This window comes from Lactuca saligna, chromosome 4, assembly GCF_052625555.1.
Source record: "Lactuca saligna cultivar CGN05327 chromosome 4, ASM5262555v1, whole genome shotgun sequence".
Taxonomy (NCBI): Eukaryota; Viridiplantae; Streptophyta; class Magnoliopsida; order Asterales; family Asteraceae; genus Lactuca; species Lactuca saligna.
The window spans coordinates 69,948,010-69,975,903 of record NC_136420.1 but is presented as its reverse complement, the minus strand read 5'-3'; the positions used below and the strand labels follow the sequence as shown (position 1 = coordinate 69,975,903).

Here is a 27,894-nt window from a genome sequence, read left to right as displayed (position 1 = left end):
ATTGACTCCAAAAATGCAGAAAGATTAACAAAGGTTGTCACTATTATTGAAAATTGTATCATAGCATACACCAGAAAGTTGTTATGTCACATTTTAACAACACAACACAATTAAAAAAAAAAACTAAGACAAAAAAAGCATCAAACAAATCACTGTATAACTGAAATTACACCCTTTCTTCCATTCCAAAAGCTCAACTTTTCTGAGCTTCCAAAAGTGACCTCAAGCACAATCCCCACCTTCCATCATGATCTTTGCCAAATCAATCCAACGGTTGACAAGAATCACTAACAAAACCTACCCTGTGATTATATAATAACACAACAAACATCATATTCCTAAAGTCCAAGTTCAAGATTTCTTGATTGTTGTTGCCTTCAATCATGTCAAAAACAAGTGAAAAGCTTGCAACACTTGTGAAGTCAAAGTTGTGTATAGTTTTTGCTCTGTAAACCTGATACCACTTGAATCTTTGATATTTAAGCAAAAACAAAGTGGGGGTGGGTTACCTTAAAAAAAAGGAAATCCCAATTATGGGTCTTCCAATTCAACTATTTGTGCCCTTCTTTCAGCCGCCTGTTTCCTTATAAAGATTCCCCATCTCAAAGCCGCCTTAAGTTTAAGCCACCCCACCACTGCTTTCCCAGAAGTACGTGTTTTATCCACATCAAATCCATACCCAAAATTCGAAGGTGTACTAGGCACATAACCCGATGAATATGGATAATAGCTCTCATTAACATGACCACCACCGGAGGTTTGACCATGGCCACCAGGGGTTTGACCACCACTACCCATGTTGAACAACCGAAGCAGATGCTGCATGTCTTCGTTTTCAAGCATTTCATGACTTCTCATTCGGATTTCTTCTTCGGGAAAGTAGTCATCTAATCCTCTAAATGATGAGCTCAAATTCAATGTGTTGGTGGGTCCCGAAAGGAATCCGGGGGTGGATGGCTGTGTTAATCCAAGGGCCAGGATGTTGTTATCGTTCCTGGGAGGGTGTTGAGAGCTGTTGATCAATGTGAATGAGGAGGAATCGAATTGAGTAGGTGCATTGAGATTCATGTTGTGTGAACTACCATCATAACCTATAAAAGCAAACATCCATTACTCAAGGGTATTTTAGTCATTTAAACTAATAGGCTTGGAAAATGTAAACCAAAACAAGGGTAAAATGGTCATTTACCTCCAGTGGTGACGCCTGGATTGAGAGCAGGTTGTTGTTGTTGAGGGGCTGGAGGGGGTAGAGTGAGTTGTTGATGGTCAAACGAGTTTGAATAGCTTTGTTGACCGATTCCCATATCGATTTGAGGAGCTGCTGTTTTTTCCTGATGAGCCCCTAAAAACGATTTTCCATCATATTCCACCACATGCATCCAGTTATCATATGCCTTCTTCATCAATGTATCTACAAACACCTGAATAAAAACAAACAAAGTCACACTTGGCTCTCAAGATCTCATTTTTTTTTTTTTTTTTTCCAACAATTAAAGTCCCCTTCAACAACTTTTAGGGTATTTCACTAACCTTTTGATCATCGGAAAGGGCATCTGTTGCATAGTAATGTCCAGCAGCAACTAAGCCACTTAATTCATAGATATGGTTGAAAACAACACCAACATTTCTCACATCATCTGAATAATAAACATACAGTTTGTGACTCAAAATACAAGTCTTTGCATGCTCCACAAGAACATCCCACATTTTATTCGACATGCCACTCCCAAGTACCTACAACCAATTCCAACATACAACAATTTAATAAAACCATCCATAAACCCTTTTAATAATATATAATTGGAATGCAAAACACACAAATCTTACATTTCTTAGCTTCTTTGGATCTCTCACTACAAGGCGAAGAAAATCTTCTACACTAAATATTCCTGCTTTGTTAAGCTTCTTGTGAAATGATCCATCTTTACCAATCTTTTCCAATCTCCAAACCTCATCATTTAGAGCGGGTGGATAATGCTTCTTGTACACTGTAAAGCCAAAAGTCAAGAAAAAAACAACAATGTAAATGTGAGTAAATGACTGTTTTACCCTTGTTCTTTTATCAGATTTAAAACAAACTTACATTCTCCTCGATGGTCTTTAACAGTGAAGGCATCTGTTTTTGCCTCACGAACACGGATCCCCTCACTATATCCTGAGGAGACTTTAAGCCCAAGTCTAAACTTTCTACTCCTTATCCAACTAGAATTGTCTGTAAAACTCAATTCGCCTAATGTCCCCACACCTTCTTTCAACACCACTTGTAATTCTCCAGATAAAAGTGGTCGTTTTCCTTCTCTTTCTTTTACCATATGAGTTTCAAATTCTTCTTGACTCCATCCTTCTTCATCTTCATTGTTGAAATCACCTTCAAGCACCACCACATCTAGTTTGACTGATGATTCGGGACCCGATGTCACCAAATGACCTGTGTTGGCATCAATCAAGACTACATGGATTGCAGCACCTCTTTCCCCTTCTACTTTTCCACCAGTGAAAAGAGGGAGGGATAGTTTCGACCTAAATTGTAGTTGCAAGTCTCTTCCATCTGGCCCTTCTATTCTCTTTGGTGAAACCCTAAATAGATTTAAAAAGAATCTTTAGCAAACAAAGAATAATCTTTTCTATGAAAGTTGTAGTCTTTGAGTTGATACAGAGGAAATGCAAGAAGTAGGAGTGTACAGTGGTTTTAAAGAGAAAATGAATGTAAGTACAGTGTTTGTAATAGAAAGAAATGAACATAGGATGCTATAAATTATAATACACAAATAGGGGTGTTGTTATTTCTTGCATCTAGCCTTAAAGAACAATTAAGGAATCTTGTGAACCCAAATCAATGTAATCATTTTGTTTGTAATGATAAATGGTTAAATGTTTGTTTATGCAACCACTTTTCATTCTAGGACCAAAATACGCAACATTGTAAACTGGTTTCCTTAATCCTTATGATGTGACACTGGTTAAATGGTTATTTATTCAACAATGTTCCACTTTCTTTTATCAACTTATGCAAGTGACACGAATTATGTAAACATTAAACATGTTTGAATTGGTTAAACAGAGTTAAATTGTATATTTTGGTCCTCAAATAAAACATGGCTTTGCTTTTACATATAAAGGTGCTTCAAAGTTCAAATGATATGACTAAGGATTGTTAAGTAACTAGGAAATCTTGTACCTTCCATTAAGTTTTGATGGGCCCAACTTTGCCAAGGCACGCTCAACTTCTTCACTAACCTATTTAATACGTAAAACAAATGGTGTAAGTGGTAAATATGAAATATCTCAAACTATGCTTCTATAAATATAATGCAAGAAACATTAGAAACAAGTTCAATAGTTTTTCTTTCTTTTCTTTCTTGGTTTTTTTAGGATGGCAACGTCTAGTTTTCAGAAAACTTTTAAGCTAAAATACTTGCAAAAAGTCTTTTATCAAGCATTCAAGCCCATGAGACTTTTCATATATGAAAACTAGATATTAATTTCAATCATTTCTTTAATCAAAGGGTACTTAAAACATGAACTATAGTCAAAGGGTAAAGATTTTAAAATCAGTTTTGTACTATTATAAGTCTGTTTAGTGTGCATATCAGTCGTTTTTGGTGCTCAAATACATAGTATACTTTAATAACAAAATAAAGAACTAAGAACTCATGCATTCAATACAATCCATTTTCTTTTTAGCTTTCTTTTAGCATATATGATTGAAAAAGATAGATGTAAAGTCAGTCTCTTAGTTGATTCACTTGATTCATTAACTAATAAGATTTCATATAACAAAAAAAAAAAATTACTATCCAGATACTTATGATATCTCACTAGGGATTGTAGATCTTACAACTCTTCGAAGAATCGGCTCCAATGATGAACAAAGTTTCTGCAAACTATCGACCTTTAAAGCTTCAACAATAACACTGCATAATAAAAACTCCCTTCAACATTTACATAAAATATGCTACAAGTATTCCAAAAGACACCAATTAAAATGTAACAATGTTAATTGTTTTCTCTTCTCATTACTACACTCTAGTTCCTCGTAAGAGTAAAAAATTGGAAGTTTGATGATAATATTGATGATTGGCGTTGACTAATTCATGAATATCATAAATAAACTCAGGAGATTATGCATACGAAAAAACCCTAGCTCAATCGTTGCATAACTGACATTAATTGCCCAGAAAACAAAACAAAAGAACAAAATCCACTACCAAACATTAGTGACTTAGACAAAATCGGCACAATAGTTGAACAATTAACATGATTTATTTGCCAGAAAATAAATAATGACAAAACCCACTTCATATATTGACAAATAATTTGCAAAATTTTAATTAAATAATTCAGGGAAAATACCTAGCGAGAGCTGGTCTCTTCTTATCGGGTTGACCCTCTTCGCTACTACTAGGATCTAATCCCCTTTTCTCCATGAACTTTTTTTGCATTTTCTCGGTTCAAAAACACGAACCTCGTTCAGATCTGATCTGATCTAATTCTTATTGATCTTCACAAAAAACACACTAGAAATTGAAAAATTAAAAAGGGGTTCTTTAGGGCTCAATAGGGAATCCAATTAAAGGATGAAAAGATTAAAGACAAACAAGAAAGCGGGAAAATTAAAAGGAAAATTTACGCCTTGGTTTGCTTTGTTTGGGAAATTACCAAGAACTTTCAGGTCAGAATCTGGGAACTTTCTCTTTTTAGTCTCATAAATACTTATTCCATTAAAAGATAAAGGGTCTTCCATTGTGGTGGCTGGATAAGTTGCCTATCTACCCACTGAGATTTCTAAAGTTTCACAAACAACCCCTTTTGATTAAGATTATGTCATCTATGCTCTTCTTTCTTAAAAAGTTGACTAATTCTTTCTTACAAGTGAATTTTTAATATTCTTTTTCAAATCACAAAAGATATAATTAAAAGGAGTAAGTCAACCATAGTTAGTACAAAGTTTCAACAGTAGTTATGAAATTTATTAGATCAAGTAATATATAATTTTATTTGTTACTTTAAGATAAGGAAAAGATAAAAAGTTAGATTACTAATTAACATATTATGTAAGAAACAAACTTAAAGAATACAATTGTTTCATGGATTACACTTTTGCACAATAATATCGAAATTTGTGAGCCTTTTAGTCATGATCTTTTGTATCTTCATAAAAACATGTTAGCAAATATGTAAATAGAAACCAAGATTCGTTTAACATATAAATTTTTATTAATCTCTTTGATATACCATGAGAATGTTTACTATTATTAGGTTACATTGAAGTCGAATAAATATACTTATACCATCTTTAATTAAAATGAAAGGATCTGTTGTGAAATAAATCCAAAATATGTAGATTTAGGGTTCGAATTAGATAAGTGTATGTAAATCTTTTTTTATTAATATGCATCATATAAGTTAAATGTCAATCTCTCATTCAGAGATATAACCAAAAGGATTTAGAAGTTTAATTAAGCGCTTAGTATACAAATGGTAGATTAGATTATATATATAAAAAAAAAAACACCTCAAAATAAATAAAAAGAATACAAGTGGGGCTTAAATGTAAATTAATCAAAATCCCAATAATACAAATCCAATGTATCTACCTGGCCACATCATTTTTTTTTATCATGACTTTCTTCGCTGGATATGGTCCTTGACATTTTTTGACTTTTTGCAGTCCACTGAATCTGATTAATTGCAACGTACAATCACTAATACACATAGTACAAACCTCTATAACACACACCCCCAAAAGAAAGTATACCCACAAAGGGGAAAGCAGTTGCAAAAAAAAAAAGTAAAAAAAAAACAACCTACCAACCAACTTTTTAGATGTTGTACATCATGCATAGATGATTGTTCTTTAACATCTGATGACCAATCCACATACATGTGTTGCAACTTAAGTAGATAACTGTGTATCTGATTTATATCTCCTTCCACATTGCAGTGTGAGTAACATAAACAATAGCAAAAGAATGCACATCTTGTACACAGTGCATAAAAAGTTGTACTTAGCATAAGACAAAAATAAATTAACAACCATTTCAGGGTTACATAATGAGAATTTTGCATATACTATAATACTAACGTCTCTTTTCGACCTTCTTACCCTTTCTTTTATCTCTTTTGGTTTGAGTCTTGGGACGTGATCTTTTTTTCTCGACTCTCTTCATCGGTTTCTTCTTGATCAGTGGCAAATTCACCTTCTTTTCGGACCCTAGGGGCAATTTGGGTATTTCACCAGCTACTAGGTTTCCATTCAAAGAGTCGTCTTCTCGAGAGATTTCACTCGTTGTCACCATGACCTTCACGCTACCAGTGTCATACACTTTTGTTCCTATGGTCAAACATAAAGAAAGAAAGTCAGAATCAACCGATGTAAATGACTATTATGTCCCTGAAGTAAATTCAAGAATCATATCTTAATTAACTTCAGATTTTCAATAAATTCTTGAAAACTTGTTTATGTACCAGAAACGGATGTTAGATGTTCATCATCATCTTCTTCTTCTTCATCTTCTTCGTCTTCTTCAGCTTCTTTGACTTCACCATTTTCATTAGCTTCACCATCTTGACCAGGTGGAGCTCCACCATATATAACATACTCTCTTTCTAGTTTTCTCTGCCAACAAAAAGAGAAAAAAATGAAAACTATTAATGGATGAATAAGACTGTTTCTTTTTTGGACTGAATGAAGTGTCTGAATGTGGAGGAATTACCTTTTTGCGGAGCTCAATACGCTTGCGTCTTAAAGCTTCTTGTTGTTGACTTTGTGCTTCTTTTCTCCTCTTCTTCTTTCTCTTGTGAAACCCAGTCACAAAATCACTATAAATCCAAATACAAATTAGAGATAAACATGCTAAAACAATTTGAACCCCATAAGTTTATAAGTGTCTTATTTTAAGCATTGTTTAGATCAATTAGTAGTCATTATATCTCAATCAATCTCTATTCATTGCCACATAACATTATCCATTATGCATCTATCACAGATTAAAAAATTTCAAGACAAAGTTTTATGATTCACAAGGAATAAGAATGACTGTGTAAAAAAACTTTGCCCCTTGTCACTTTCTTAAAAGGGTTTTTCATCAGTTAAAAGCTTCAAGCCAAAGTTCTATAACTTACAATTGTAAGTGTGTGAAAAACCTTGACATTGGTAATTTGGTATATCAAGATAGATTACCCATTAATGCAAACTTTGATTCATAGCCTCCAATTTGTGATGAATATATCAAATTCAACCACAAACTGAACACAAAAAGTGCAGTAGTCGATGTTTGTAACGAGCTAGGGATCACCCAGAATGCGTAAACTCAAATCATATAGAATAGTAACAACTAAAAACTTTAATTCAAAACAACATGAACAAGTTCCTCGAATTTCTATCATATAATCCTTCAACTTTAAACTAGAGAGAGACAGTTGGAATCTGAAGAAACTCTTTTGATTTCTAGGTCGAAGTGCGGCTGAACAGAGGGGGGATTTCGACGAAAGAAGTGTTAATTAGTGAGGAATTAATGAATACCTGAGGTCCTTTTCATTGAAGGAAACAGAAAGCGCTTTGTTCTTGAGAGATCTCTTCTTGATATGGCGAGCTTGTACCACTTGTTGTTGCGACTGCAAAGCGTCCCCCTCCACCTCCATCTCCGTCGTCTCTTAACTCCCTATTTGTCTATTTGTCTAAACAGCACCCGCCGCCGGTGAATATATGGCAAAACCCTTGGAAAAGGCTTTTGTGTGTTTGTGTTGTGCCCTTCTTGTATTGTACTACTTGCATACATTGTGGTACATTGAAATTAACAACAAAATAGTAACAATAATAATAAGATATTAATAAAAATATAAATGAAATCTTCACAAATTTTTTAAAATTTTAGACAATAAATCTCAAACTAAATTTTGTATACACAAAAACACAAAATATCGGTGAAAACTTCGAAACAACCATTTTCTGCCGGTTTCGCATATTTAATCGGTATTTTGTTATTTTTCGTTAGTTTTGCTCAAAAATTTGAAACTTTTTTAGAAATTACTTGATAACCAAAATATTGGGACTTTTCTAAAAATTATTATGAAATTAATGGATATTATTATTAACAAATCATTGATAAACATAAAAAAATATTTTTATTATAAAAAAAGAAATATATTTGTTGCTAATTTCTATAAATAAATTGGTGGTCTAAGTATTCATTTATTGCTTGCTGACCACTCAAACTCTCTATGTTTCTCCTATGCATTGTTGTGGATATGATGGTGAAATGTACTCAATTAGTGTTCCTCTAATATTTGTGTTTCTCTTTTGTTGTTTAACCTAATTACCACTCAGCATTCATACCTCACATGTTAATAACCATCAGCTAACAAACATTTATCAAATGTGAAAAGTGAACTGTGAATGATAGTTTATATGGAAACAAGTGAAGGATGATTGTCTATTTAAATTGACATTCAAAGTTTACTTTCCACTCTCGATAGTTTTGTTTAATTTGATGGTTGTTACCAAGTAATGTATGGATGTTACGTGGTAGTTTGGTTAAAGAACATAATGAAATATCTATATGTGCAAGAATCATTGTGTAATAATATTTTCTAATAACATGTGCTCATATAGCATCACGCCTAATAACTAGTAGACACTTATTGATTGTGTATTAATAAGTATTATCAAACCTTGTATTGGTCACGCCTAACAATGTATTTCTCACTATGACATCCACAACGATACATAAGAGGAACATAAGGACTTTAAAGGGGTCAGCAAACAATAGAGAAATACATAGTCGACCATTTTATTACGAGAAATTAGCAACAAATGTATTTCCTTTGTTTATAATAAAAATATTTTTTATGTTTATAAATGATTTGTTAATAGTAATATCCATTAATTTCATAATAATTTTCAGAAAAAGTCCCGATATTTTGGTTATCGAGTAATTTTCAGAAAAAATCTAATATTTTGAGCAAACTCACGAAAAATGACAAATACCGGCTAAATCTACGTAACCGGCCAAAAAGGGTGTCACACCCCCGAACCAGACAGCGGAAACATCTGAGGGCTCACGTGACTTTAATTGAATATCATCACAATGAATATACATGAATCATAACATAAACATCACCATACATCAATATATTACAACTGAAATTGTTCACATCAAGTACATTGTTTTAACATTACACATTCCTAACATAAATTGTTTGAGTGCTTTTAACAACATAACATCTAACATTACTTCATATTACTCTTCCGCTTACCTATTACCTGAGAATACAAGTTATTTTGGAAAAAACGTCAACATATGAAATCTTGGTGAGTTTATAAGCAATGTTGTGATAAAATGATTTGTGTAGTTTGTAAAACCCAGAAAATCCGATATTTTCTTAAAAGAATTTTGTTTAGCAAAGTGTGAAGATCCATAAGTTGATGCATGAGTGATTTCAAAAACGCATATATAAAGAGTATTTTGTATTGTAGTTATTAAATTTCGAATGAGTAGTATTGAATTCCCCTAGAACCCGATGTTTTCCGATTGTTGAAATGTATTCGTGATTACTGATTTTTGTATTGTCTCAACGAATGAATATTGATTAATCCACATTGTATATTGTCCTAATTTTGTCTATTTTGATTTCTCGTAAGCCTTAACGAACGAAGATAAGGGGAGCATTATGTCCCACTACTATCGTAAGTACCTTAGGTTGTCGTGGATGCGAAAGACACGATGGTCCAACCCGCATGTGATTACTGTGACCTTACTAGCTTTTCTAACGGGACACTTTGGCCCACTAGCATATAAAAGCTATTGAAAGTCCTTTTATAAAATATTGGGTCATTGAAGGCCCAATAACATATAAGCGTTATCCCTTTGGTCCCAAATATCATGTTGGTGAGCTTGCAAGGCCCAACAAACATGATTTGAAACTCATAAGCCCAAAGTTTGTAGATTTACTCATTGTAGTCATCACGTATCTATTGAAGAGTTTTGATTTAACGATTGTTGTTTTGTATTGATTCGAGACCGAATCAATTCATTTATAACGAGATTTGGTATTGAAGGTGTATTCGTTTTTCCGTTTTGTTGCTAGTCGGGTATCTTGTATTTTGTCTTAATAAATTAATTTGTTTAAAAGTATGATTTTGACATTTTCACTACCTTTCTTTTATAAAAAGAACACTTTTAGTCCTTTATATAAAAGAATTTCATTTTTAGTCCTTAAAACATTTTCTTGACACTTTTGTATCATAAACTTGTTGAAAAGACATTTTTAACCCAAAATTAGTTTTGTTAACAACTTTAGCCCTTCCAGAATGGTATTTCTCGGTTAGACCCCATTTTTCGTAACTTTTACAGTTTTGACCCCAAAATCTAAAAAGTTTACATTTTTGGTCCTTTTTGAAATTGAAAAGCATTTTTGACCTTTGAAATAGTTTTATTACACTTATTATCCCTTGTTTTGCAGAATGCTACATTTCAGCCCCTTTAAACTTCAAAATTTCGCAATTATGGGTTTATTGGGTCGAAAAGCCCAAATTTAGCCCATTAAGCTATATTTTTGCATTTCAAGTCCTTTGAAAGTTCTAATATTCAGAAAAATGATTATAGAAACTGTTTTGACTCTTTTGACCCTCAAGAAATCGTGACTTGACAGTTTTTAGCCAAAGTTTTGTATTTTTGACAATTTAAGCCTTAAAATGGGTTTTATGTTAGAATATGTTCTTCATAATCTTATAAGCTATTTTTCTTGACTTGATTAGCGTAAAATAACTTAGATTATGTTTGTTTCCTTTCTCAAGTTATAGATCTAGATTTAACATCCCTTTTGGTTATGTTTTTATCACAAAAACATATAAAATCACACACATACATGCATAAAATCACCTATAACATACATATACACATAGATCTACACATTTTCTTGTATTCTCCCCCATAAAACATATGAAAAACGAAAATAGAGGGGTATGAAGCTCACCTTGAGTTGTAGTTTCGGTTTTGAAGAGAGAAAGGAAGAAAATTTCGATCCTAGCAAGTCCTCTTGGTAGATCTCGAGTTTAGTGGCTTAGATGATGTAAGATTACAAGTTTGAATAGATTTAGAAGAGATTTTTGATGAAATGAAGTAGCTAGATTATGGATCCAAGCAATATCTTACCTTAGATGATGTATTTGTGGAAAAATCTTCTTAAAAGCTTCCTTAATCTCGAAAATTTGATGGAGTGTAAGTGTTCTTGAGAGGATTTGGAGAGAGTGGAGATGAATATTGTGAGTGTGTGTGTGTCTTGTTTCGGCCGAGAGCAAAAGAGAGGGATGAAGAGAGAAGGTGATGAGATAATAGCATGGAAATATGAGACCTTTGCATGGAGATCTAATATGTAAAAATAAGGTGGCATAGGGAAAGTCAACCCTTCCTTTATTTTGTGGTTTGGGCCAAGAATGGAAAGGGGAAGAAAAGAAAATTGGACCTTAAATGCTTAAGCCCATTTTATGGTTAAGTTAGGTGATTTTTGGCCCAAATAAATCAAAGTATGATTTTCATGATCTATTAGGGCTAAATTAAATTGGTTGTGACCCATTAAGGCCCATTAAAGTTAACCTAGTGTATTTTGGGCTCCTAAGGCCCAAAAGTATTAAGTTTCATGTATATGGGTCCAATTAGGGCCCATTAGAGAGTTCTAGATTCAAGATGGATAAATTGGAAGTTTATTAGTCCATTAGGCCCAATAAGGAAATCCTAGTCCAAAATGGACTTAAATTGGGATTTCAAAGGCTTCCAATTATTTGTTGACCATTTGTAGTGTTAGAATGAAGTTTTTGATGAAGTTTTGTTGTTATAGGATAAGCATCATGCATGCTTTCATGTTATTGATTCATAGTTGTTATAAGTGTTGTAGTTACAAGGCACCAAAATTTCTAGTTGTGACAAAGGGTTTTTTCGAAGTTTAAGCAGGTATTCTGTGTTTTTTTGTAAATAAAAATTAGTTTGAGACTTTTTCATAAATTATACTAAAATTATAGGACTTTTCTGGAGATTTCCCAAAATATAAACATTATATTTTGAAATTTGAGAAATAATCATAAATTTTAAAAAATTTAACTTTTGCGATTATTATTTTTACCAAAAACAAATTTTTCTTCAAAATAATAGAAATTTTAATTCAATTATTTTTCTAGTAGGTTTAAAATCTGTTAGGATGCAAAATTCTCCTTGGATGTGACTTACCCTCCTGTGATGTGTAATTAGTTTAATATTTCTTATAAATAGGAAGTGGGTAACTCCCATTTTATGTGCGACATTTTGGAGAGATTAGACTAGTGAGAGAATTATTGTTAGACCCACTTTGTAATAGTTTCCTAGATGTAATGAGAGCTTAAACACATTTTTATTTACTCTTTGTGTTCTTAATGATTGATTAATTCACGTGATTTTTACTATTCCGCACATATCACCATAATCTGGATCATGACAATTGGTATCAAAGTGTGTGTTCTTGAAGTTCTCAAGAATTTGATCCATGATGACAACATGATTTGGTGAATCTCAAATGGGTGTAAGCTCTTCATCTTTGAGATATTTTTTGTTCTAGAAATCGATTTTATTCCTTGATTTTTCGATTTCCCTCTCTATAATACTTGTTAATTTCACACACACACACACTCTCTAGAACATTGTTCATATTCACTTTCTCTCTCTATAGGAAAAGTCCAAGTTCTTGTGATATCTGTTGTTAATTGATCAAAGATGGTGTATTTGCTTTATGATTATTGGATCGTGATGATTAGAGATGTTAAATACAAAGTCAATGAGAATCAATTTTATATGTTAGTGTTGAAAGGTGGGTTAATTACATGGGAAAGTTTGATTTCTTATGGAGACAGAAAAGATGATCATGGAAAATCGATATTTCAATCTCTATGTAAGATTGAAAGTTTGATTGAAATTACCTTGAATATGTTATCTTGGTGTGAAAATCAAAATGAAGGAAAATAATGAAAATTATTCAAAAATGAATATGATTCTCTTATTAAAGACCCAAATGATATTCATGTTCTTAAATTTGTTGAAGTTCAAGAAATGAGAATTCAATGTGATTTTCATGAAGATGTGAAAGTTTTTTTTTTCAATTGGAGTTCAAACCGATGAATGCTTGAATTACTGTGACTCGTTTGAAGGAATGGTGATTCAAAAATGCAAAGTTGAAGTTTTCAAGAACGATGTTGTTCCTGAATTCAAAACTTCAAGATCGAAAAAGATGTAGAAGAAGAAGAAGATAAAAAAAATAACATTTGGGTTTCTAAACAAAAATCTTCAAATGTTGTATTGAAGCTGAAATCAATGAAACAAATGTGGGTTCCAAAGCAACAATCATCAAATGTTGCAATGAATTCGAATGTCAAACTCAAAATTGTTGAAGATTCTCATGAAGATGAAGTTAGATTTTGGAAAAATGAGAAGAACGGATTGTGCAACATGCATCATGGGTGGTACAATGTGAAATTTGGTGGTTTTTTTGTTCCAACAAAAGAATTGAGATCTTCCATAATCGATTCGAGTATTGCAAATGGAAAAAGAATTATCAAGAAGGTTTCTCAAATTCTCAAATGGATTACAAAAAATTCATGTTGAGATCGATACCTTGTTATTGAAGATCCATTGATGAATGATCCAGGTTTTCTCAAAATTCAATCATAATTTCAATTTGTGCTTTTGTTTTTCATTTTCGATCGTTTTGACTCGTTGGATCAAAATTGTTTCAACCCCATTGATGATCCCTTTTTTTTTTTTTTTTTTTTTTTTTTTTTTTTTTTTTTTTTTTTTTTAAGGATCAAGCCCAATCAAAATTTATGTTTGTAACTGTTCATCATTTGAGCCAATTTCAAACTCAAAATTTTTACATATTCTTTTGTCTAACATTCACAAATCCTATTTGATCAATCTGATATTTTTCATCTATACATAACTCGAGCCCAATATTTATTCTCACCATTTTTCATTCCTTTGAGCCCACACATTGATTCTAAGTCAATCAGTAAGTCAAAATTGCTTTCATCTCTATATCTTCTATCTCACTTCAGTCGAGTATTTTGAGTATCTCAAATTGATGTCAACTATTTGGGGATAGTAATCGAATGGAAAAAGTAGGATGATTTTGTGTTTTGAATTTGAAATCGAAACTGCCTAACTAACATTTTGTACAGTTTCAATCCTTCGATTCCTTGTGAAAATTAAATTGAAGTGTAATAATCAGCAACTCATTTCCAAGTTTCTTCTTTTTGCTCAGAAAATTCCGATACAGTCTCCATGAGTCTTTTTTTTTTTTTTTTTTTTATTTTTTTAATTCTCTCTGAGTCACTTCTTCCCTTTAAATTCTCTTTTTAAGACAAACAAAACTTTGAGATGAAAAATAAAAGTAAAAATAAACTTAGCACACAATAGAGATAACTAAGAAATAAAAATAAAATTAAAACTACACTCAAAATTAAAAATAACTAAGAAATAATTTTGGAATTTTAATTTTATTAAAACTACACTCAAAATTAAAAATGAGAATTCGGGATCTACAGGATGGTTTAGCCTTGTCTATTGGGTTTTGTAAGAATTTTTCCCTGATGCGTCGGTATGTGAGGTTGGAAACTATGATGTAACGCCCCGATTCTTAGGTATTGAATTAATATAAGAATTTTCTTGCTTTCAAGGTCTACTCGACGAGTCGGTTGCCCTACCCTTCAAGTAGCAGCGGTTTGGTCCGCGTGTTTTAGTGACCTACTCGCCGAGTCAAATAAGGGACTCGACGAGTAGGAGCTGGCAGATGAAACCCTAAATTTCAGGGCATTGCACCCTATTTAAAGGATCATTGGCCTCCCCCAGCCTCCCCTTCACTGCTTATTGTCCCTCTAAAACCCTAATCGTGTGTGAGCTCCTTTTGTGCATTCTTAAGCTTAGAAGAGGATTTTTGGAGAAAAGAGCTTGGAGATCAAGTATTCAGAAGCAAGGAGTTTGTGGGATCCGAAATCTATTTTATTTGGCATCTTCTGGAAAGTATCAAATCGCTATCCTGACCTCATTTCATTCTAGACCCCTTGTGGGCAAATTTTATGGCTTTCCTAGTATGTTTGGAAGCCTTTTCTTGTGTATAAGGCAAGATCTGAAATTGTAGCTTCAGAACTGAACTCTCCTGGGCTTCTAAGTCAATAAAGCTTCCAGTTCTTGCAAGGATGAGACTCTCCTAAGGTGTAAAGCCCCATTAGAAGCTTATATTGGTCATTTAGAGCCTCTAGGGCCTTGCACACGCGTAAAGTTTGCAACTTTACGTGATAAACGTGCCTTAGAAGCTTGGATCTGTAATCTGGAACCTTGCATGGCTTAAAAAGTGTCTGCATGGATGAACGTCTGAAAGGACTCAGCGAGTTGCATAGAAAACTCAGCTAGGCACTTGAAGATGGCCATGTACTCGACAAGTTGGATAAATAACTAGTCGAGTCCGTTGAAGATTGCCTGGAACTCGGCGAGTCGGTTATGGTCCTGTTAAATTTTGGACATGTATAAACTCGACGAGTTATAGGGAACTCGACGAGTCAACCTAGGATTTTACGACTTCGCGAGTCTAGGAAGAACTCGATGTGTCAGTGGAATGCACTCGACGAGTTGGGTCAACATGGACTGTTGACTTTGATTCTGGACGTAGAATTTGACCAAGGGTTGGCCAGTTGACCTTTGGGGTATTTTCGGTGATTGGAAATTTATAAAAAAAGGATTTTGTGGTAACTTTAGGTGGAAGAGCTCGTGTTGGTGATCCGAGAGTCAAGCTTATCATTTCAGTGCAACACTTGAAAGATGAGTTATCCTCACTATATCAACAAGGTCTAAGGCACCAAGGCCGACCCTTTATGATTTACATCCTGGTTTTAGGATGGTTGCTATGTTAGATTTCATCCTGGTTTTAGGATGGTTGTATTGTTAGATTTCATTCTAGTTTAGGATGTTTGTTATGCTAGTAGTCTGTTAGATTGATATCCTGGTTGTAGGATGGTTGCTATGTTAGAGATCAATTAGATCTGTTTGACTATCTGTTATTGCATGCTAGCATATGATATTTATATGCACATGTTTATTGGTTGGAGAAAGGGTTGAGGCAGGTCCTGCTGTGTGCAGTAGGCCAAGACACCCTGGGCTGACCGGGTAGACTGCAGGCCCGGGCTGGGCAAATTTAGTCAGGCCGAAGGCCCAGCGAGCGGTGCGGATAGGCTGAAGGCCCCGAGGAGGGCAGTCCAGATGTGCCAGGGGCTCGGAGAGTGGTCCAGATAGACTGAGGATCGGGAGTTGGTCCAGTCAGACTGATGGCTCATTATGCATATTGTATTGTTGTTTATATGTTTGAATGATATGGTTATATCTATATGGTGTTGGTATTTTGTGGAAACTCACTAAGCTTCGGGCTTACAGGTGTTGACTATGTTTCAGGTACTTCTGATGATCGCGAGAAGGTGAAGGCGTGATCGTACAGCTCCTCACATTTTATGATTTATCATTTGATTCTGGGATACTCTAACAATATACTACTTTGAAAACAAGTTTTGTAATAATCATGTGCTTTGAAATGTTTCAAAAGTTTAAATTTGGCATGATTTTTATAGGTGTTACATATGATGTGGGATGGAGTTCCTAATTCAGATATTGATGAGGGATATAAGGTTGGTAGACCTTGTTCGGGTTAGGCTGGAAGTCTTGGGTAGCATGAGTGTTAAAGGGTTACTTCTAGGATGGAAGCGATAAGTTATTTAAAGGACGGAATTGAATTTAAGTGGGGGGGAATTGTAACACCTGGTTTCAGATCAGATCAATTCGGGGTTCGAGGAGTCAAAGGAATGGTTTTTGGGTAAAACCATGTCTCACGACGTGACCATAGAGAAGTCACGAAGTGAGTAGTGATCAAATAAAATTTCAATTCAAACCGAGCTCACGACGTGAGCAATAGGAGCCCACATTGTGAGATGCGCTGCAGCCCAAGCCCATGATCTTTTAGGGTCTCCTTCATATTTAAACCCCGTAAACTTCATTTTAGGGTTCCAAAACAACCTCCTTCGTCCCTAAGCTCAATCAAACCCTAACCCTTGCCTTTCCATGTGGTTCCTGAGTTTTTAGTGGAGTTTTGGTGATTTGAAGAAGGAGATATCACCATTAAAGAATAGATTCAGCTTGAAGTTCCATTTGCAACCTCTATTAACACATCTGGACCATTATGAGTAACTAAGATCCAAGATTTTTTGCTTCCTTGTTGCTAGATCTAAGGTTTCATGTATGTTTATCCATGACTCTAAGAGTTAGAGTGTTGGGACTCCATAAAGTTAGCAACTTTATGGGTCCTTAGGGTCCTTTGGTTACTATATGTTATGAATTTGAAGTTTAGATGATGTTTGAGTTAATGCTTGAGATTTGATCTCCTTTTTCTTCATGAATGCCCTAGTTTGAGCTCAATTATTTTATTGGACATACAAGACCTTAAATCATCGATTTTTATGATCCTTGAAGTGTTGGGAAGCCTACTGGAAAAGATAGATTAGTGGCTCGCAGGAGCAAGCCGTGCGGAAAGGGTGCACGTTGCGGTGTTTTCGGGTCCTTCAATTAAGGTGAGTTTTGCCTCATTGTATCCGTGGGTCAAATGCACCAATGTCGCCACACCAATTTTGGTTATCTTTCAGTGAAGGGATGCCATAGGGACTGTATATAGTCATGTAGGATAGACCGAAGATTCTTGATCTAGACTTTCTTGCCAGTTCCTTGTTTATTTGTTGTGGCTCTAGAGTAGGATCACCTGTTCGGGTGTCTATCTCACCTCTGAGTATATACAATTATGCATTCCTTGGATGACTTGTATTTAGTATGTTATTGTGCTGTAGTGATCTGTTAGATTTGTATCATTGTATGTAGGATGTTGCGGTGTTGTAGTGATCTGTTAGGTCCGTATCATGGTATATAGGATGTTGCTTTGATGAAGTGATATGTGATGGGTTTTGGTCATAAGACATCCTATGTGCTCATACAAACCCTAATGCTTGGATCTAGGTTTCTCTATTGTACATGCTTTGAATCCAAGACTATAAACCTAATTCTAGCATACAAGTAATCATATTAATATGTAATTAGGTTTAAGATCATACCTTGATTGTTATGTAGCAATAACAATCCCAATTCCTCCTTGAATTGACTTTGGAAGGCTTAGAGTCACAAGTGTCACTCCTCTAATGGTTCACAAACACCATAAGCAAGAGGATGAAGAGGAGAGAGGTTGGAGGCTGCCAAAAACGTGTGTAAACCCTTACAAGAATCTTAGACACGTTTTTGAGCCTTAAGGGGTCTTTATATAGTTGGGCTATTAGGGTTATCTAACAAGGAAACCCTAATTTGGATGCTTAAGCCCTAAGCAACCCATAGACTCCTTTAATTAAGCCCATGGACGATTTCCTTATGGGTTTCCCATTAGAATTCGTCCATCCCTTAATATAAGGCAATCCATGGCCCAAATCATAATTATCTTATAATTACAATTCCAGTCCCTTAAGTTTAATTAATCTCTTTTAGTCACAAAACTAATTACCAATTAATTATTGACTAATCTTAATTAAACAATATGATTTCTCCTTTAATATATTATTCCCATAATATATTAATAAATAATATTTAATCCTTTCTCTCCATAAATCATCGTATCAAGTTGCTTTGGTGAAGGCAACCCAAAAGGACCATGCACCATCGGGTCAAGTACATACCAAAATAGTTATGGACTTAGACACTAATCCAACAGTCTCCCACTTGGATAAGTCTAACAACTATTCTGCGTATGACTTCAGATTCTGATCTGCAATCGTAGCTTTCCAAAGCCGCTGTCAACTCTGATCCTATCAGATACGCGTGTCCTTAGATAAGGGATCATATATTCCTCCATTCTAGATATCGTATGAGATATGATTTTTAATCATTCTCTTTGTACTACTTCTCGATTTCTGACTTATGACGACAAACTAACTGAACAAATCAAATTAGCCCTAGCCCGGCCGATCATTTACGTATGTCATCACTAAACCATCGAGGGGCCCAAAGATATCACTTTTATCCTACCTTGGATAAAAGGAACAGATAAACTTTGATACAATGCTTGCTTGCATTCACTAACCAAATCACACACAACAATATGTTTTATAACACCAAGTTACTAGTGCGTTTACATATTATCAATGTGCAACCGATTAGCAAGATACAACTCACACATCTCGGTTTCAAGAATATAAAATGTTATCGTCTCACTAATCACTCGAGATAGTGATCCAAGTGAGCGTGAGTTTAATCCAATGCTCAAATCATATTCATAAGCACTCATGAACGTTGCAGCAAACATTTGCTTATGTCTAATACTCTTTTAGACAATCCACACACCAATTCACGACAATCTTCATTCATATCTACTTCCAACATATGAACGATTGTGGCCCGTTCGAATAATTCGATTATTCTTAATAAACTCAATTATTCTGGAAGTCAAAACATGCAAGGTGAAACACAAGAATAATACTTATCTCATATGGCCTCAAACCTTTGAGTATAAACAAAACACGTTTTATTTATCACCATATCGATTACTCATTATTTGTCGTTTCGGGTAATCAACTTTATACTTGAATTATTACACTTGTCCCATGCTCCTAGCATGCACATAATGTTTACCTATGGTTTTTACTTTGTGAAATAGACAAATTGAACACATTTCCAATCATTCTCATTTTACAACTCCAAATCCATTTTCTTAAGTGTAAGAATATAAAATTCTTGTTACTTATAGAATATACTAGATTCTAACACTTTATGCAACGATCCTTTTGTAATTTCACTGCACCAAAGTCTCAAAGACTATTGCCAATGATATTACAAAGTCCTCTAACGTAGATTGTTACAAGACAATTCCTTAGATATGATGTCTCTCACTCAAAGTACATTCCTTTGAACATCCATTTGCATAAAAGTTTCTAATCTAGTCATAGATTTTCAATATTTACTTCCCAATATAGATACATTTCCATACTTTCCATATGACAACTCATTTCTTAATAGAATCTTTCTATTCATCATAATGTCAATATGGTCCATTAATACCATGCTTCCAACTACTCACAAGCAACCAATCCTCGTCGAACTTTGGATTGTTCTTTGATAGTTGTTTAATTATTTTAGTCAAAACCGATTCTAGTCCCTTTTCCCTCTAAATGCGCTAGACATTTGGAAAATTTTATAATGGTCAAACATTAAAGCATTTGCAATCGATCCTATACCCATAGCGTATGGGACACGATGCACAATGTTTTATTTGCTATGTTCTCAAAATTCGAATTGTGAAGAGGAATGTCGTAATCATAATCGAAATTTTAAGAACATACTATGTACCTTTGACTAAATTTATTAACATTCCACAACCTAATCCTTTAGATTTGAAATGAAGCATAATATTCTCTCCCTTAATTATAGCAAAACAACTATACACCCTTACGACTTTGCAAGGTATAACTCTTGTTTTTCTATAATTAATATTGCCAACTTGCAAAACTTTCCATAATAATCATACAATCATAACTTTTATGCTCCCACTATCATGATGATTATTATAAAACATGACACTTATGCTCCCACTAGCTTCGACATGTATTCATAAACATCTTAACTTTCAGAAAGACAATACCTATTGAATTTCTTAAGTCCATGTTTTTAATACTTAGTGCTTTGATAATCTTTTATCAAGGCTTCTTGAACTTATACACCTTTGCCTTAGATAGTTCATATGTGTGTCTTAACAATTAAGACTAATTGCCAAACCTCACAATTCAAATTATGGAAAGGGATGCCGTAACCATGATCGAATTCGAGAATGCAATTTTACAATCACTATCTTTTAAAATCTTTCTTAGTGAAAGCATTTCCTCACAATCATTTTCATGAAGGAGGAAATCTTATGACACTTAGATTTAAATGGTGTATTTGTTCCTATCCATGTGAATTTGTTAAAATCAAAGTTTTACGACAAATTCAAACTCATATGGACTGAATTTTCTTAATCTTGATTTCTTGCCTTATGGTGGCACAGCTGCCCACCACGTTTTCCAAGTAGTCAAGCAGCTCACCTTTTCCTATCAATGTACTTTCCATTGATCAAAGTCCTTGCCTTTTATGAGAACTCATAGGACTCACATGCATAATTAACTCGATTGGATCGACACAGAAACAAAATAACGTCTTCACGATAGGTTGTAAACCTCAACTCGTGTGCTAGTGATAATCGATAAGGTTTATTTGATTTGTTCTTGAAACTTTTCAAGACTATTAAGACTCCCACTGACTCCTTGACATATACGATTCTCTTATCAAAACATTTCTTGACAAACAAATATTCAAGAGTTAGTGTAGCTTTTATCAAAACAAAACACTTCATAATTTTGGTCTTAGTTGGTCTTTGTCTTATCCAAGACATCACAACTTTCCACAATTGATGAATGTTATAAACCTTCTTAATACTATTCATTCAATGTCACAATCTTGACTTTAAGACTTGTTTTGGAACGAAGTATGATTGACTTTTTGATTTGACCATTTCTTCAATCTTTGATTCCTCTTCTTGGACATACAATTGTACCAAGACTCACTTAGAGGATCAATTGAGATATGGTTCTTAATCATTAAGACCTATCATAAAGCATAAAAGTTACTCTCCTTTCTTCTTAGAATGGAGAAACTCTTATCTTTCTGCCTACTTGATTCTTCTTATTCGTTTTGCTATTGATCTAAACCCTTTAATCAATTCAAAACTACACTTAATCTTGTAAGTGTAATCATATTTACTAAGCCTTTAGTAAATCATGAAGAATATCTTTGTTACTCTTATGGTGAACTTGATCAACACACAACTTTGTGTACTCGATCTCCTAGTCCTTCACTTGACACTTTGTCAATGAATTAGTCTAATTTCCAAATATGAAATTTCTCATTCATCGTGCAACCAGGTTGTATGATTCCAAGTTTCTGTCCAATTGAAACTTGAGCGATGAGTAACTCTCCCTATTTGGTAAATTCTTGACTTTCCATAACACAATAAGAAACAAATCCATTATTGCTAATAATTTTAACATCAATTTTTCATACACGCCATTGTAAGGATAAATAAATAAAATTTAAAATCAAAAATTTATTTTATTGCGGAAAAATTTGTCCTTACAATGCAACTCATTGAAAAACTTATGCTAACACATCTTTCTTAGCAATCTAATTCTAACTCTAAGTAGTAGCTCAAGAATCTAATCTTCGAGAAACGCGATCGAAATCCATTCCTTTACGGTTAGATTCTGCTCACTTCTTCCCTTAAGCTTCTTTTCTTTTCTTTGATCCTTCTAAACATCAATTGTAATCTTATCACATTATGTATTCAAAATCTAGAATGAAGCTTAAAAGAGTTAGTCAATGGATTTTACCTAAATTAGAGCCATACGTTTCGACTCTCCCATCTCTTAGATCTCTTAGGTAAATAGGGCAGCTTCGTCTCCAATGCCCCTTCTCTTGGCAATAAAAGCAAATTGACTCTTTTTGGAATAGGACATGGAACTACTTCGGACATCGCCTTTCTCTTATGATAAATCTTTTCAATCATAGCATGTCTTTCGTCGCCATTGTCTATATCCATAGAGGTCTCGAAGGCAGATTCACCAATCAACTTTGCTTTTCTATTGCGCCAAACCATTGCTGATTCAGCAGCAATAAGCATATAGGTGAGATCTATAAGGGTCACGTCGCGGTTCATCATATAGTACTCTCTTACGAACTCACTATATGAGTTAGGAAGTGATTAAAGAACCCAATCAACAGCCATCTCTTCACCGACAATGGATCCCATCATTCTTAACCTATCAATGTGTGACTTCATCCCTAAGACGTGTGCACACACCGACTTGCCCTCTTTATGTTTACTTGCCAAAAGGGCTTGAGTGATATTGAACCTTTCAATTTTACAATCTTGTGGGTTAGGGAGAATAATTAGGAGGAGGAGGAAGTGAAGCATGATTTCTTGTTCCTCGATCGAATCGTGGAATATCATCTTCATGTGGAATGCTTGTTCCATGGGATTTGAGAAGACCATAGTTGTCGAACTTTGACATCGGGAGAAAAACGAATTCAAGTTAGTTGATTGATTAAGTCCTTGGTAAATCACCCAAATGAAATTCCAAGGCTAGGACCCAACACAATATTCTACAACTCGGGAGAGGGATGCCGTAATCCAAATTGAAGAACATTTGAAGGTAAGTGAATGACGATTCACTAATTTCCACCATGAAAAACGAAAAATAATTTTAAGTTTTAAATCTATGAAAACTCCTAGATCCTTTGAGATTCATTGAATATTTCAATGACATGTTTAAATCTCGATATGCCCCTCTTGTTTGTGACTGGGATGCCGAGGATTACAAAGCGGGTGTGAATAACCATGCAAACTACATGGTGCCCTCACATGTTACAATCACCTATTCGATGTGCCGGTAAACCACACACGCTCCACCGAACTATGAAAAACATTGAGTCACCCTTTGCTACCTTTGCTTAGAACCATTTAGTGTGCCGGTAAACCACACACGCTCCACTAACGTCTTCGCAAGGGCACAAAGTGTAATTTCATGGAATTGCATCAATTCACTTTTGCCTAAGTAACTAAGATTGGGAATTTGAAAAACATTTAGTTACTTTGTATTTCATTATACTTATAATGGAAGGTTTCGTCCTATCCTACCCGTTCGGCTAACGACCCTCCACTAGTCAAGAGTGCGGTGGGTAAGAGTGGATATCCATTCAATCGCCATTTTATAGGCAATTTCCTTAAACACCCCTTATAGACCAGCTTCGTGAATGAGGCCTACTAACGGTAAGACTGACTTTTACTCATACATATATATAATGTTATACTTTTAATGTTATATATAGTATAGGGTGTATTTTATACTTTTAAAATACTATATGGTTAACTTTAACAATTACACTTTTAATTCAATTAAATGGTTAACCTAAACTTTTATGGATTTATTAAACCTCTTTTAATTATACTCCTTAATTAATTAATAAAACCATAAGGGTGTGATTTGAACTTTTCAAAACATTACTAGGGTTTTAGAATTTAACATTCTTAATTAAACTTTTAATCAACTTTTAAATTCCAAAACTTGATGGCAAGTTTTGAAACATTTCAAAACATTAGGGTTTTAACTATTTAAATTTCAAAACTTCAAAACTTTTGGGTTCAAATTTAAACTATAAAACCTAAAGGGGAAAATATGAAACTTTTCATAACAACAAGGATCAAATAATCAATAATCTAAACTAACATTTAATTACATAATTATCCATATTTTATTTGTTTAATGATTTCTTGCAAAACAATTTATCAATTTACTCAAAATAATTAATCAATTATCTTATAAGGAAACAATTATCTTATTAATTGATAATTATCTTTAATTAGATCAAGAATATAGTCATATATATCATAAAATCGGATTTATATTGATCTAACATGATAAGGTAACTATCCATATGCAAAAACAGCAAGAAATCCCGAGATAAGCATTATTTGACGAGTTGACTCGTCGAGTCTGCATGGACTCGGCGAGTCCAGCCTCCAGAATCCAAAAATCAAATTTTTCAGTTATACAAAGCATCAATACAATTGAAACCAAGCTAGGCTCTGATACCACTGATGGGTTTTGGTCATAAGACATCCTATGTGCTCATACAAACCCTAATGCTTGGATCTAGGTTTCTCTATTGTACATGCTTTGAATCCAAGACTATAAACCCTAATTCTAGCATACAAGTAATCATATTAATATGTAATTAGGTTTAAGATCATACCTTGATTATTATGTAGCAATAACAATCCCAATTCCTCCTTGAATTGACTTTGGAAGGCTTAGAGTCACAAGTGTCACTCCTCTAATGGTTCACAAACACCATAAGCAAGAGGATGAAGAGGAGAGAGGTTGGAGGCTGCCAAAAACGTGTGTAAACCCTTACAAGAAGCTTAGCCACGTTTTTGAGCCTTAAGGGGTCTTTATATAGTTGGGCTATTAGGGTTATCTAACAAGGAAACCCTAATTTGGATGCTTAAGCCCTAAGCAACCCATAGACTCCTTTAATTAAGCCCATGGACGATTTCTTTATGGGTTTCCCATTAGAATTCGTCCATCCCTTAATATAAGGCAATCCATGGCCCAAATCATAATTATCTTATAATTACAATTCCAGTCCCTTAAGTTTAATTAATCTCTTTTAGTCACAAAACTAATTACCAATTAATTATTGACTAATATTAATTAAACAATATGATTTCTTCTTTAATATATTATTCCCATAATATATTAATAAATCATATTTAATCCTTTCTCTCCATAAATCATTGTATCAAGTTGCTTTGGTGAAGGCAACCCAAAAGGACCATGCACCATCGGGTCAAGTACATACCAAAATAGTTATGGACTTAGACACTAATCCAACAATATGTTGGAGCTGTATCCTGGTATATAAGATGTTGCTATGTGGTAGTGATTTGTAGATTTGTATGTCTACGTGTACTTGATGGTCATAATCTAGTGGAGTGCCCTAGGGGTTGTATGTAGTCATGTAGGATAGCATGAAAACTCTTGATCTAGCCCGAATTCGCAGACATTACAAGACTCGTTAAGATACAAATTTTTAAATACGTAGCATGTTTATAAATATTAGTAATTAACTTGAAACAAAGAAACATAGCGAAAGAAAATGAACAATACTATCAAGAGTGAATAAATGATTTTGAATTCAAAAGCAATCCATACGATCGCTGTATTATTAAAACTAAAATGATATTTTATTTAGATTTTAAGAGGTGGTTATGTTTTATTTATATGGATATGAAGAATGAATTTTAGAGTTAAAATGCATCTTATAAACAATTAATGAGTTAATATAGGTTAAGATTGGTTATTTTAAATTGATTGACATTTGATAATAACAAAAAAAATCTAAGAATTTCTGATATTCGAATCGATATCCAAAAATTTAAATATCTGAAATTTCAAATATAGATTCGGATACTAATAATCCACTATATGAATTATCGAATATCCGAATTTTTGGATATCCAGTTTTAAACACCTCTCCTAACAACATTCCATAGTCATGACACTTTTTTCCTACATATGACTCCTTAAGCATTAACTTTATACTGTCATTAGTGACCTTTACAATTTTTTTTTTTGCTATTGAAGACTTGAGTTTTAAATTTTTGATAGTTTGATTTTATTTGGTATTTTGGTATTAACTCTAAGTTCAAAAACTAATTATCACATCATCAAATTTTTGGAATTGGTTTAATTAGTAAGACCAAACAACTTGTTAAAACAAAAACCAATAATGCGACCGATTCGAATCCAATTTCCAAGTCAAATTTAATGAGAAAATAAAAAAGGAGTGAGCAGAACCGAAAAGAAAATAAATTTATCTTGTTTCTAAGATTATTTTTTGGAAGGAACGGAGAGAAAATAAGAGAAGTGAATGATAATCTTCAAATTAGAGAGATTTGGATGGAAGTGGTTTTAAGGATTTTTTTTGTTCTAATCTTCATTTTCTTTATTTCCAACCCATGAATACCAATATACATTTTTTTTCCCTTTTACATCATTTTATTTTTTCTCTATATTTTTCTTCACATTCTTTTCTTTTGTTTATTAAGGTTGGTTCTTTTAAACCTTTTTTACAACCCTATAAATACCACACTTTTTTCAAATTTAAAATCACACATTCTATCATTTCCTCTATTTCTATTAAAAATATTGACCCCCCCAACAATCCAACCTCAAAATATGATAGAAGAAAAAATACGTTTCGATTTCAAGTACCCTAACTCGACACAGTTTCGCTTCCAATCCATCCCAAGCGGTTTATCGTCCTCAACTTGATGCCCCAATTCAATCCCTTCCACAATTTCAATACCAAAATGTTAGGTACATACGTACCAAATGTTAGTCCCAATATGTTTAACAACATTGTCGTTTTCCAGATCAACTTTCACCAAATCAACCCTAAAGCCAAACTCCACTCTATCAATCTTAAACCTAATGCCAAACCCCACCCTTTGATTCTCAACCACAAAACCAAAGCCTTGATGAGTCGGACGGCGAAATTATACAGGAAACTCCCCCCCCCTTCACGCCACAAAGGAAAACAACAAGTGCAAGAGAAACAGAAGCCTCAAGCATGGACTCCCTAAGAAGAGCTAGTGTTGACACAATCTTGGGTAGACATTTCGGAGGATTCAACACATGGAAATGGAAAAGTGCATGGACATTTCTGGCTACACATCTTGAAAGATTTCTCAAGGAGTTGGGTGAAGATGATGAGCACCGTACCAAACACCAACTTAGTTCAAAATTTCGAGCAATAGCGAGAAGTGTTTTGAAAATGAACGAGTTGTACAACAACCTAAAAACCCAAAGGAGAAGTGGTCAAGGAGATGAATATATTTTTGAAGAGGCTTTGCATTTGTTTAGCGAGAAAACGGGAAATACATTCATGTTTAACGAGCCTTGGAAATTGTTAGCTCTTAGTCCAAGGTGAAAATATATGAAGTCTGATTTCATACTAGGAGGAGCACAATAAAAAAGAACAAAAATAGCCTCCAGTGAATACACAACTTCTTCTGATGCTTGTGTTGGAATACATTTAAATGAAGACGACGAGCTCGAGTTAGAAGAAATTGTACGACTGATGGGTATTGAAAAAGCAAAAAGGAAGACGAAGGGGTCTTCTTCCAATGCATCAGATGTCAACATGGACGCAA

At 33.9% G+C, this 27,894-nt stretch overlaps 2 protein-coding genes across 3 annotated transcripts; both read right to left on the bottom strand.

Annotated features, from left to right (window-relative positions):
* Positions 1-14: 14 nt before the first annotated feature.
* Positions 15-4,708, bottom strand: LOC145042111 (calmodulin-binding protein 60 D-like). 2 transcript variants are annotated; one of them, XM_078990483.1, is made up of 9 exons: positions 4,354-4,708; positions 3,839-3,914; positions 3,179-3,237; positions 2,084-2,577; positions 1,828-1,988; positions 1,531-1,734; positions 1,190-1,421; positions 510-1,091; positions 15-302 (listed from the first exon to the last, which is right to left on the bottom strand). In XM_078990483.1, exons 1-8 carry the CDS (start codon positions 4,440-4,442, stop codon positions 532-534), a joined length of 1,875 nt encoding a protein of 624 aa, XP_078846609.1. In that variant the 5' UTR covers positions 4,443-4,708; the 3' UTR covers positions 15-302; positions 510-531. The 2 variants fall into 2 exon arrangements, with proteins under 2 accessions (XP_078846609.1, XP_078846607.1); XM_078990481.1 differs by having other exon boundaries at positions 15-1,091; positions 4,354-4,517; positions 4,660-4,706.
* A 1,287-nt stretch (positions 4,709-5,995) lies between these two features.
* LOC145042113 (ribosomal RNA-processing protein) lies at positions 5,996-7,721 on the bottom strand. Its single transcript, XM_078990486.1, has 4 exons — positions 7,526-7,721; positions 6,717-6,822; positions 6,469-6,619; positions 5,996-6,334 (listed from the first exon to the last, which is right to left on the bottom strand). Exons 1-4 carry the CDS (start codon positions 7,642-7,644, stop codon positions 6,081-6,083), a joined length of 630 nt encoding a protein of 209 aa, XP_078846612.1. The 5' UTR covers positions 7,645-7,721; the 3' UTR covers positions 5,996-6,080.
* Between the last annotated feature and the right edge of the window lie 20,173 nt (positions 7,722-27,894).